Source organism: Vicugna pacos, chromosome 2 (assembly GCF_048564905.1).
Source record: "Vicugna pacos chromosome 2, VicPac4, whole genome shotgun sequence".
In the NCBI taxonomy this organism is placed as follows: Eukaryota; Metazoa; Chordata; class Mammalia; order Artiodactyla; family Camelidae; genus Vicugna; species Vicugna pacos.
The window spans coordinates 81,842,602-81,855,936 of NC_132988.1; the positions used below are offsets into that span (position 1 = coordinate 81,842,602).

General features: G+C 43.5%; 1 protein-coding gene across 9 annotated transcripts in view; it reads left to right on the forward strand.

The window, feature by feature from the left end:
• The first annotated feature begins 229 nt into the window (after positions 1 to 229).
• Positions 230 to 13,335, forward strand: part of HERC3 (HECT and RLD domain containing E3 ubiquitin protein ligase 3) — a 130,325-nt gene continuing 117,219 nt past the window's right edge. For 2 of the 9 annotated variants that reach the window (XR_012061307.1, XM_072943317.1), the window contains exons 1-3: positions 237 to 361; positions 2,742 to 2,807; positions 11,840 to 12,104. Coding sequence is in view for 5 of the 9 variants with exons in the window: in XM_072943317.1 (XP_072799418.1) it covers positions 11,879 to 12,104 (226 nt within the window). In the remaining 4 variants the exon portion in view is untranslated. Of the gene's footprint in view, positions 362 to 905; positions 1,282 to 1,781; positions 1,946 to 2,741; positions 2,808 to 11,839; positions 12,105 to 13,335 lie in introns of those variants that run through there. The other 7 variants (XM_072943293.1, XM_072943302.1, XM_072943287.1 and 4 more) reach the window with 7 other exon arrangements.

Genomic DNA, 13,335 nt, shown 5'->3' on the forward strand with positions numbered 1-13,335 from the left:
TCTGTCTCGCAGTCGGATCTTGGCCAACACACACTCGCGCCGCTGTCCCCTCGCCGGGCCCGCAGGTCCTGTCACCTCCGGCCGCCCCCGCCTCCCTCCCGGGCCTGGGCCTCTCCCCGCCTCCCGCCCGCGGACCTCGCCGCCCCGCCTCCCGCCCCGCTGGGGCCGACATTGGTGTGGGCCCGCCCCAGAAGGGCGCCCATTGGCCGGGTGGGCCGTCCTTCACCCGGCGCATTCCGCCGCCCGCAGGCTTGAGGGGAAACTTCCTTATTATTGTGACGCCGAAATCGGAGAAAACCCGCGCCAGCCCAGTGGAGCTGTCACAGTCGGAATCCCAAGCAGCGGTTCGGTGGCCGCCACGGTGCGCGGGGCGGGGGCCTGGGTTCTAGGAAGGAGGGTATCGCGGAGCTGCAGACGCGCGGCCGCCGCGTTCCGCGGCGCTCGGCTGTCAGCGCGCGGCTCCGGGAGGGGCGGCTGCGGCTGCGGCTGCGGCTGCCGAGCGCTTCCCGCGACGACCTGGGGCCGGGCGCGCGGGGAGGTCGGGGCGCGGCGCCTGCAGTGGCTGCGGGGCGCGGGCAGCGGGGCTGCGCCGGGGCCAGGCGCGCGGGGTGCCTGTCGGCCTTTCGTGCGCCTCCCTGGCGCTCTTGGGGCTCTCCCTCTAACCTAAAGAACCTCGCGCCCAGAGAGGCCGGAAGCCTCTTTAAAAACGGGAGCGCCCTCCACCCCAACTCGGCTGCCAGCCGACCGGGAGGAATTGCGACGCAGAAAGTCAAAAGGAGGATCCTCCCCTTCCTCCTCGCCGGCCTTTATTTAAATTCCGGGGCTCCGGTGACACCGTTGCGGTGAGGGGCGCGGACGCTTCCTCGCGAAATGCGAGCCGGCGAGGCCTCCACGTTTTGGGGAACCCTGGCGGCGGCCGGGAGTTTGCGCTGAGGACTGAGGGCTCGGCGGCCGCGGTGACAGTGCCGGTGGGGCCGCGGTCCTGGGCACTACCCACCTCGCGGAGGCCGTGCCCGGCTGGCCTCGTCGGAGTCCGCCTCCTGGGCGGAGCCGGGGCGGGGGTGTGTGTGGACACGTGTGTGTGCGTGTGTGTGTGTGTGTGTGTGTGCCGACACGTAAGTGCGCGGACGGGCGCGGAGGTGTCAGGAACTGGGACGTTCGGGGTGGGTGGCACTTTGAGTCATTTGTGAATGTGTGGATTTGGCAAACCCGGACAACTGAAACAGACGAGCGCGGAGCGCGGTAGAGACCGCACCTGAAGCAACTATGCCTTGATTCTGGGTATGCACTGGGGGCTCCGGGAAATGTGTATTTGAAATTTGCTTTTGGTGTGCCGGTGTTTTTGTTTGTTTTGTGATTCCGTTCTACTTTAGCTTTTCAATCAGGCCCCATTAGGAAGTACCTTAAATTCAGAGCTAAGCCTTCCAGGATTTTGCTTGCATTCGTTACGCACGGAATGCTTTAGGAAAGACGATTCGAGAGCTGTCTTTCATTTTTTTGTGTCTCCTGGCTCTTTCCACAAATAGGAAGCTATTTCTAGAACCTTTCATCTGATGATTTGATAACATCAAGTGAGCTGCTTTTTAAACTGCAGACTGAGGAGAAAGAAAAGTGAAATAAAATGAGGATTAACATCCTTTTTAAATGCAGTGACTCTGGAGAGAGATGCCTTCTGGTTTTAGTAGCAGATTACTGTGAAGCTCTCCGTAGTTTACGCTGGGGGCAGGTGGATGGAATTATAAATCAGAAAAAGAGAGTAATATATTTCACCTGTTTTAAAGCTAAATAGATGAATTACACATCACTGACCACATCGAGGCTAGGAACCTTCTGGAGAAAGGATGCAGGAATCAAGGAGGAAGATTTGAAATCTCTTTGGCAGAACTCCTCCTTTGGCATGAAAAGAAGAAACACAGTTGGTTAAGCAGGCAGTTTTACTTTTTCAGTAAGTAGTTGGGTTTTTATTTTTGAAAAAGGAAACAGAGATTGCAAAATGTTCCAAATGGTGTGGTTGAAGCCATTGGTTATAGCATTTCATTCTAAGTAACAAATCTAAATTTCTTAAGGTTTGCATAATAATTTATAAAAACTTTTTTTTATACGTAAGAGTTGCACCCGGACTGGAGATACAAGATAGTTTTGCTTCAGTTTCAGAAATAAAAATATTCTCCAAATTGAATGGAAGTTTCTTACATTACATAAAAATAAAGTTATGATGAAAATATCTTAAAATCATGCAGGACTTTTTCTTTTAAGAGACTTAAAGTGCCTCTCAGTACCATCTTGTTTTGCATGAAAGAGGATGTGGTGTTGAGAAAGAAGGAAAGATAGAAGAAAGACTTCAAAACAGGTGTGGTAAAATAAGCTATAATATGTGCGGTACATGGAAAAAAGGAAGGAGAAAATTGAATTATTTTTCAAAAATTTATCTTTTTAACCTAAATGGGGAATTTAAAAATAATTTTATTTTTACTTTTACATCTATTACAAATGCCAGGAATTTTTGAAGGTGCTCTTTACGTCTCTAAGTTCACTTTTAGAAGTGACAGCTTCGTAGTTGATTAGCAGTTATCTTACTGATATTTTAACCAGATTTTTGAGATACAATGTTTGGGGAATATTCAAGCTTGTGTGATTTAAAGATATTTTATTTTCAGAAGTTTTCTTTCCCTTTTGTTTTCAATAACATGAAAGTACTTTGTAGAGTTCTATACAAATATTAATTATTATTTAACTTGCAGATCTGCCAGGTGAGGTGGAAGGAACCATTCTGGCTTGTGGTACGGATGCCAAGTGTGTGACCTGTGGTGAGTTACTTAATTTCTCTGAACCTCGGTTTCCTCATCTTGTACTTGGGGGTAATATGTAACTCACAGAATTGATAAGAGGATTAAACGGGAGAATCTACGTAAAGGACTCAGGATAGCTGCCTAGAGAGAGATCTTAACAAATCCTTACTGACTTCCTTCTGCTGTGATGTAGTGAGAACAAGGTGAGCCCAGGAAGTAGGAGACCTAGTTTCTAGTCTCCGCTTCAATCATTTACTTCTCAGAGGACCAAAGTTAGCTTCAGCTGCCATTAAATGAGGTTAGAAATGTAACTCTATGTCTTAGAGGTTAGATCAAATGGACTTGTAAAGTCTCTCTAATAAGATGGATCCCTTTGATGATATAACTCTGCCTCTTTAGACATTTACTACATTTTGAAATAGGACTTGCAGGTGTCGGGGGCATGTGTTTCTATGTGTGAATCAGTAAGTGAACTAGTTTTTTTGTTAAGTCAGGGTGGATGTGGAGGAAAGTCTGGCTAACTCTGTTGAGATTGCCTCACCCATCCCTCCTGTCTCTGGCTAACGTAGGTTCCGGTTGCCTGTAAACATGGCCAGTGATTCAGCTAATATGAGCTCACTACTGCAACATCTTTTAACATTTGTTTTCAGAATTGGAGTAGGAATGTAGCTTGGCTTTGTTTTATTTCAGTGATAGTGTAGCATCCTGTTTAAGAGCATGGACTTTGGAGTCTTGGAGTCAGGTAGGTAAGATTTGAGTCCTGTCTTTGCCACTTAAACTAAGTTTCTACCACAGCTGGTACTTATTTACACATTCTTGGGCAAATGACTTCACCTTGCTCAGTCTTGAGGTTATTGTAAAGGGCAAATTAAATGATCTAAGTAAAGTTTTTAGCACAGACTCAGACACACTGTAGGCTTGCAGTAATAGTTGTTGAATAAAGAAAAAGAGATAGTTACTATTTATTGAGTCCCTACTTTGTGCCAGACACTATTCTAGTCTCTGGGGGTAGACACATGAATGAAAGAGGCTCAGTTCTTCACAGAGCTTTCATTCCCCAACTCTAGCACTGAGAAACACCAAGTGGATGACAGCTTGGGTTGTAAAAGGCGTTCTACTTTCAGAGCTGCTAAAATGTGGTGAGAGGAGAGTCCATTTTGGAATGGAGGAGATACATTGTTGTTGTTGGGTTTTTGTTATTGTTGCTATTGCATTGGGATATTTACCTCACATTACCTGGCAAGCATAACTGTTAAATTTAGATTGTGGGAGTTCTGGTTTTCTCAGATTTAGACTCAGTCCTCTAGGCACTTAGGAAGCATCTCTGAGCTCCTGCCTGTATTGTGCTGGGAAGTGGAGATAGATGACGAAAACCTGGTTCTCATCGTGGAGAAGCGCTCAGTCTGCACATGGGTGGGGAATTGGGTGAGATGCAGGAAGCAGTGATCCTACCTCAATAGTACTTCTCATTTTTTCTTTATTGTGAAGTATCTGTGAGTGTGAAGCAATATGTGTGGTAGATATGCTGAGAAACAGCAGTAAAAGGGCCGGTCAGCTGAGCTACTGAAGCTCCCATTGTGCTCCTTGTGGGTTGTACCCTCCAGCTCTACACATACAAAGATCTCTCTTAATCTTTGTATTGATCTCTTTTTTGCTTTTCTTCACGGCTTTACCACCACTAATATTTTTTATCTTTAAATACCTGTTATACTTGTGTTTGGACTTCGCAAAAATGCCTCACACTCCGCATTCTTCTGTGACTCCCCCTGACCCAACACTGTTTTTAAGATTTAGCTACAGTTGTTTGTAGATGGAATTCATTTATTTTTCACTGCTGTTCAGTGTTCTATTTTATGCGTGTGCTGTAGTTTATCCATTTTCTTACAGATGGACATTTGGGTCGTTTTTGTTCTGTGTATTTCAAACAATCCTAAAATGAAGATTCTTGCGCATATATCTTGGGGTACAGATTCATGAATTTCTTGCTGTATTGTACAGTAAGATAGCCACTGCCATATGTGACTACTTGCATTAAAATAATTAAAATTAAATAACATTAAAATTCAGTTCCTCAATCACATTAGCCACATTTCAGGTACTCAGTAGCCACATGTGGTTAGTGGCTACCATGTTGGACAGTACAGATGTGTAACATTTCCATCATCACAGGAAGTTCTCAGTTGCTAGATTTTACCCATCTGTGTATCTCCAGCTCTCAGTGTAGTGAAGGAGCATCACAGATACCGGGTAGTTTGGACAGTGCTGGTCATATACCTAGGAATGAAATGACTGCTGTGGGGTGATTACATCTTCACCTTCACTAGGTGATGCCCACTTATTTTCCAAAGTGATTCTGCCAGTTTACACTCCCATCAGCTGTGGGTAAGTGTCCTGGTTGCTCTATATCGTTGACTTAACACTGTCAGACTTTTTAATTCTTGCCAGTCTGGTCAAGTGTCTTTTGAAGGCAGCCCGAAGCTTATGCAGACAATGGAGTGCTCATTCTCATAGTTTTACAAAGCCCAGCGCTGGGCAGTAAAGAAGGCCCCACCTGTGCAGGGCTCATCAGGGAGGGGTAGGAATGTTTCCTGTGTTGGTAAAAGGGCCTGAGGACCAAAGTCCAGCTGAAGTGAAGGAGAGGGAGAAAACAGCAGGGAGTGGGTTCACGTTGTTAAAAACTTCTCTCTGCCTTTGGTGCCATTTCTGCCTGTGGTAGTAAACTTTTTGACAATCAAACATGTCATTAGAATAAATCTTTTTGTTACTGGAGTTAATTCTGCATTTGAGTTTGGGCTACAGATTTCTTTAAAGCTTGGGTTTGGGGAGTGTCTGCAGAGCCCTGAAGCCTTGGACATTCCCTTTTCCTGCTGTTGAAGGAAACCCTCCCTTCCCATACACCAGTCAGGCGATGGCTTCTGAGCTTATTTGAAAGGAAGCTTATCCCTGTTAACACACGAGATCAGAAGTCCTGCCTGAGTGTTATTTAGGTGTCAGTGGCATTCAAACAAAGAAAATAAGAATCAGTTGTTAGGCTGATGTTTTGCATAGTCTGATTAACAAGACAAAGTTTAGGAATCCCAGCTTGTCTTTTAGCATTCAGCTCACTAAGACGATAAAAGAATTATCTCCCCTCCCCCTACCACCCCTTTGTCCTCCCCAGAATGTAAAAGAAAATGCGTTGAAAAAACTTTGTCCTAGCAACCTCGGATGTCCTTTGTGAGCGTTATGACTGATGGAGGTAGTGCTGCTTTGCCATCGTGCAAATTTGGCGGAACAGCAGATGCCAACCACAGGGGGAAAGGAGTCACTCCCCCAGCCTGTTTTGGGGCTCCCCTGTTTGCTGAGCTCTCAGAGAAGAGCACCGGGAGTGGGAGTAGCAGTGTCTACAGCAGCTGACTTCATGGGCCACTTACACCATATGCCCTCTTTACGGACATTCTGTCATTAGTCCTCACGACAACCCTGTCACTCTTCTTGCCACTTTGGCAACAGGAAACAGGCTTAGAGTGTTTAAATATCTTCCCCAAGGCTTCACAGCTAGCACGTGGTTAATTCTGGGGCTTGAACTTTAGTCCTTTGGACCCTTAAGCCCTACTAAGATTATCCTGAATCTTTTACCAAAAATAGATGAGGAGAAGGACTGGGAAAAGTACCAGGTGTGACATGCAGGGGATGGACCGCACATCTTTCTTCCTTTTATTTTGTGTTGGGGAGATAAGAGGCAGGAAAGGGGTGGGCTGGATTGAAGCACGTGGGACAGCTGAGGTGGTGTAGATGCTGAGTGCTGTCCTGTGTTCTTCTGTCACACCTTTTGTAACTGTGTGTCTTGAAGGGAAATAAAAGATTCTACTTCAGTAGAAGCAAGGGAGAGATGGTGAGTGAGGAAGAATGGGTGGGAGGACACAGGAGATCAGAATGCCAACTGATAAAAACATCGCTGGAGCTAGACCTTTGAATTCGCGGACATCAGTAGCTACGAGGTTCGGGATTCCACCAGAGTGTGCTCTCTTAATGGCTGGCTTCTCTTCCATGAACTGAACCTCTCTCTTGAGAGCTAGATGATTTTAGTGTCTGCTGCTCTAGTTTTGGCAGAGCATTGTGATGAGCTAGACTGTATTTGCAATTAGGGTTAATAATCCATTCATAGAAATTACATCTTCTCTGTGGTTGCAGTTTAGTTACCTCCAATTAGTTTTCATTTGACTGCTTGGAGATTGCATTGCTATAACTCAGGTGGGAAGGGTTTTAACAATAGTTCTATTTATATTTCTTTACAAATATTTCTGTTAGTTAATCAGGGATGAGGCCATACTTCAGGCTGCTTATCCAGGCTTGTAGTTGGCCAAAATACTCAGAGTTCAGCTGACGCTTAAGGACTGACTCATCCTAAACAAACTTACAAGATGCTGATAGATCCAGGATGCCAAATTAATGGTGAGAAGTAGAAATGCCAAGAAGGCTGAGATGCTTTGGTCACTGGGTCACGGTACGCTTTGCCAGTAGTGGGATCTACCTTGGAAACCAAGTTATTTAAGGTTGCTTATTAATCATGGACTCTCAGCAGGGCAAGTAGCTGGGTGAGGTTAGTGACTAATGTTATGGAGTCTAATCCGCCCATCTGTACTCTTGGGCAATAATTACTTAGCAGATGAAATAGTCGGAGTGACTGGTTATGGTACCCGTTCTCTCTGGACAGTGCTGGAGGTATTGACAAGTCCTGACTATTTGGCTGTCCATTTCCTAGGCTCCTTACACAGCAAACTAGTCAAGAGCACATATTCTGGGCTTAAATCCTATCTCTGCCACCACCCAGTTGTGCAGCTTAGCGAAGTACTTCAACACTTTCTGTCTCATTTTATTTTCTTTTTCTTCATTTTTTAAAAATTTTACTTTCTTCAACTGCAAATTAGAGATGATAATAGCCGTACTTACCTCATGGAAGAATAAATGATTTAAAATCTGTGAATCATGTAGAAAAGTGCCAGATGCAGTGTAAGCTCAGATGAAGTCTTACCTGCTATTATTGTTAAAAGGTCATCTTATCAGCCAGGAGTTTTTAATTTCAAGTGACAGAGATCCAGTTCAAACAGTCTTAAACAGACAAGGGAACTATCAGGCTGTATAGAGTTGATTCTTATCATTCGTGGTAAGTAAGTTCTATGAAGTTGCTGTGAACCCAAAGTAGTAAAGACTGAGCCATTGCTCCCGGGGAACCATGGGGTTAGTTAGCTTCCTGTTGAGAGCCTCCATCAACAGATCAATACATAACTTTGTTTTGTGTGGGCTTAAGTGTGTTTCTGTTTAGATGCCTTGTTTGATATTTATTTCTTACAAATGATTAATTCTGTACAATATTTCTTTGTAGTAAAACATTAGTCAGGAAGCATTTTTAGCATTTTCCTGACCCTGGCTAATGTGATGGTAAATTTCTTTGGCTTTCAGCCTCACAACGTGCTGTCCACTCCATGCTGTAATCAGTCATCAGTCCCGAATCCACAGATTCAGTTGCTCTTCCATCTTTTCTGTAGCTTCATTATGAACTCACTGTAGCTGTTACTTTGGCACTTTCCAGTGGCCCCATGTACAGATCAGTGAATTTTCTCTTTTTTCGTTAGCATTGAATTCACAGCCAACAGCACTGGAACTTAGGCATGAATGAAGCTCATTAATCACATGTGTTTTCTTTGCAAGGCACATCACGGCCTTCTTGTACTTAGGAACGCTAGACAGTACTTCAGCGTTATGCTTGGGGGCCATTTTAAACAGTGAAATCAGCACCAAAAAATGTGAAAGAATGAAAAATATGGTCATAAGCAGATGAAAAAAGAGCACTTGCTTACCGTATGCGAGTTGAAACAAGAAGGTAGAACATTGTCTTGTTTGACTCCAGCTGGGACATGCACATAAGGTGGCTCAAATTTTTCACCTCTTTTCACATTCTTGCACATTCTTCTGGGAATGACTGCAGAAATACTCTGAGCATTGATTTTGAGGTTACAAATCAATTTCAGTGAGTAGGCAAACTCACTAGGATGGGATCCATGAATAATGAAACACAAGTATACTCAGGAAGGTGGTGGTGCTGGCTCCAGGTAAGAGAAGATCCAAGGCTCAATCAGTGTCCCTGAGACCCTTGCTGTCTCTTGTCTTTGAACCTCTCTGGCTGGTAGCTTCATAATGTGTTACAGGTATCCTCTGTGGCAGGGGAGGTAGCTTCCAGCGGCTTTAGTTACCCTTTAGAGGCAAAAGGCAGGCTTCTATCAGTGCTGAATGGAACTTAATGGGGAAGAACTCTGGCCACTTGGGTGCGTGAACCTATCCCTGCACCAATCACAATGGCTTAGGGGTGGCCTTTGATTGGCTTGGCCAGGGATAGAGTTTGTTCCCAGATAAAGAGGGACTTGGGGAGAGAGATTAGAAGACAAAAAAAACCCAGTCAATAACACCCTTGAGGAAGTTATTTTAAACTAAACTTCATTCTTCAGAAAGGATGCACCACATTAGTTATGGCTTTCTCTTGCATTAAGTGCGTTTCAGTCATGGCCTCTCTCCCTGCCTCCACCCCCATTTTAATGGATGAATAGTGTTCCATTGTTTTTTTATTGATGAGTACTATCCAGGTTGATGGACATTTGGGTTGTTGCCATTTTTGTTTAGTATAATAAAACTACTGTGAGCATTGTTTATAGAGCTTTGTGTATGTAGGTGTGCAATTGTAGCTTTTTTTTTTTTATTAAAGTGTAGTCAGTTTACAGTATTGTCTCAGTTCTGGTTTACAGCATAATGTTTCCGTCATACATACTTATATTCATTTTCCTATTGTTTTTCATTATAGTCTACTAAAAGGTATTGAATATAGTTTCCTGTACTGTACAGTAGAAACTTGTTGTTTATCTGTTTTATATATAGTAGTTAGTATCTGCAAATCTTGAACTCCCAATTTATCCCTTCCCAACCTCGGTAACCATAAGTTTGTTCATTTTCTATGTCTGTGAGTCTGTTTCTGTTTTGTAGGTAAGTTCATTTGTCTTTTTTTTTTTTTTTAGATTCCACACATGAGTGATATGTGGAATTTTTCTTTCTCTTTCAGGCTTAGTTCACTTAAATGACGATCCCCAGGTCCATCCGTGTTGCTGCAAATGACATTATTTTATTCTTTTTTATGGCCGAGTAGTATTCCATTGCATAAATATACCACAACTTCTTTATCCATTCATCTGTTGATGGACATTTAGGTTATTTCCTTGTCTTGACTATTGTATATAGTGTTGCTATGAACATTGAGGTGCAAGTATCTTTTCTAATTAGAGTTCCTTCTGGATATCAATCATAGCTTCTTGATACCATATTTCTAAACACACTGTACTTGGCTGGTTAAGGGGATGGCTTAATGCTACAGCTGCCTAATCTCATTCGTTCTCTCTTAATTCTGACTACTTTCACTCTCGGGCAGCTTTCTTTTCAAGTTTCTAAGATATCCAGTGTTGTGTACTGACTACAGTTTAGTCATTCTACACGTTTTTGTGTGTGTTCTTGCTCCTGTAGGTGACATGGAAATCTGTGGGTGGCAGTGTAGCCCAGCGGGTAAGAGTGTGGACGTTGGCAGCAGGCCTGGATTCATAGCCAGGTGCTGTTCCTTCCAGCTTTGTGACCTTGGGCATGCTTCTTAATCTCTCTGAGCCTTGCTTTATCTGAAAATGATGCTAAAAATAGTACTGAGGGCACAGGGTTGTTGTGAAGATGAAATGAGATAATGATATAACATGCTTATTAGCACAGTGACTGTGGCACGATAAGCGCTGTGATGCTGTACATAGCATTACTGATAGGAGAGATAAGACAAACAGCAGTTGAGCAAATTGAGAAAATTAAATTGACTAGATTATGTGATCTTGCTGCTATTCCTAAATGTCTATCCTCCCTCCACCTGCCCGCCCCACACCCAGTTTGCATTTTCTCTCCTTCCCTCCTTCCAGTCATTGCACTTAACTCAAAGAATAACATTTAAGCTGATTATTTTATTTTAGCTTTAGAATCTACCCTGGAATAAAAACCAGAAGCAGAACTTTCTGATTAAGACAGTAAATTGAGATTCAGCTTTGTATTTTACTTTGGGCCTTCTTACGCCTTTCCTGAAAGACTCAAGAGTTCAAAGAGTTGATCAGATAGTATTTATCATAGGTAGTCAAATAGCATTCCATTGTTTGGAAACACCACACTTTATTTCCTCAATTGATGGGCATTTGAGTTATTTCCGCTTTTTGGTATTATAAACAATGCTGCTGTGAACATTCATGTATGTTTTTTGTGGACGTGTGTTTATAATTCTCTTGGGTATGCTATACACATAGGCGTGAAACTGCTGGATCCCAAGGTAACTGTGTTTAGCCTTTTGAGGAACTGTCAGTCTGTTTTCCATTTTCATTCCCACCAGCAGTGTAAGCTCCAATTTCACCACATCCTCCCCAACACTTGTTATTATCTGTTTTTTCTGACTGTAGCCAAGGGATGTGTAAGAGGAAATGGCAGAGAAGATAACGTTTTCTTTCCATTTTTCTGTTTTGAGTGGTGAATTACTACTATGCATGCTAACAATAGGCTACCTAAAGAAGTTAATTAGTTCAAGAATTTTTTAAAAATTGGGCATAAAATTAAAAGGAAAGAAAAAATATAAAAGGAAAGGTGCAAGGAGAAAGGACAAGGTGAAAATCATGAGAATAATTTCAAAACAGTGATCACCATAATGGTCTGCATAGATTGTTTCAGCAAGTCTCCCATACTTAGAATTCTTCATCAGTGATCTGAAAACCACATTCTGTGTTCACTGTTCCTTTACACAAACAAAATTTGTTTAGAAATGATTTTTAAACTCCTACTAAAACACAAAAACAGCATTATTATTGCAACTACTTTCAGCAATATCAGTATGTTTTATTTCGAAATACAAGGTATCTGAGGAATATTAAGGAGAAAGTTATTTTTTGAATTCATTACATTTACTCCTTAAAGTGATTTTTTTCTGATTTTTCCCCCCACCCTTTTTTACCAAGCCCTCTCTAGGCTACATGACTCCCTGAAGGACCAGAACAATGTTATGTTGGGGATATTGGTCTCTGGGCCAACCTGGGATCAGCACCAACCTGCAGGGGATTGTGGCCGAGCCACAGGTGTGTGGCTTCATATCCGACAGAAGCGTCAAGGAGGTGGCCTGTGGAGGAAACCACTCCGTGTTCCTCCTGGAAGATGGGGAAGTTTACACATGTGGTTTGAACACCAAGGGGCAGCTGGGCCATGAGAGGGAAGGAAACAAGCCAGGTGAGTGCACCTTGTCGGCCTTGATGAGACGTGAGACAGGCTGAGGACCAGGAGAGGTGGTCCAAGGTTTCCTCACCAACTGGTGATCTTTCAGGGAGGCTCTCCTTTTGGTGAGAAGTGACGAGGTCGGGTCTGAAATTGTGACTGTGTAGATTTTGTTACACTAGCGTGGACACGTGCTGCTTTCTTCGTTACTGTCTTTTTTAGTTCAGTCTGAAGCAAATTAAGATATAGGAGCTTCATTAAAGAAGAGCCTTGCTGTTTTTTTTTTTTTCTGGATGATTTTACTGTTTTATATTCACTTAGGAAACTCAATTTGGTACCAGGATGAGTTTTTTTTCCCCCCTGTGACTGCCTGCCTCTTTTCTCATATTTGTTCCCTCGCATAACATGTGGCTGTGTTCCATAGTTTCCCTGCCCAAACGGCAGTATTAATTTTGTATATTTAATTATTAATTTTTATATTGACCCTTGGATAAAGGGCTGCCTGGCTGGTCTTGAGGATAAATTGTGAAGTATGATTTGTGGGCTGTTTCCCCATTCTTTGCCTCCAGGTTTCCTCATTGGAGCCTCTCTAAGATACCCCATCAGGCCTGCCTACCTGGAGCAATACCCAGTATTCTAGCCAGGGGCTCCTAACCTGTCGGCCCTGGACTTTGGGGATTTCAAAGAAGGGGTTTGTAGCATGGGCTATACGTGTGTGCAACTTTAAATGTACAGTGCACCTGATACCACCTGTTTTCAAATGTAAGCAGATCCTAAAATAAAAATTCAAGTAACAGTGCCACCAGTTTATAAACTGAGTTAGTAAATCCTAATCATCATGCGTTTAACCAATTAATATACACAAGTATAGTAGTTATGGGGTGGCAGGAAGGTTTTTGGCTTTTAAAAATGATTTTCATATTGGAAACAAGGTCTTCTTTCTCCTCCTCCTGTTAAAACTCATTTGTCTTATGTGACGCTCCCATGCTTGCTGTGCTTCCGCAGGTGAGCCCTGGTATCTAACACCTGCCGCCTGCGGGGGGGTGCTGGCAGGTTCCAGCCCATCAGTGTGCTCCTTCCTGGGGGAATGTCTACGTTTAAGATCCACTTTAAGAGACACTTAAGGCCCACATTTCACCAGTGACCCTTGGAGGACTTGTACCCACCCTGGCCAGCCTTTGAAGGGAGTGTTTTGGGGACGAGGAGGAGATCTGTCTGGTACTCCTGCAGAGACAACATGGCAGGG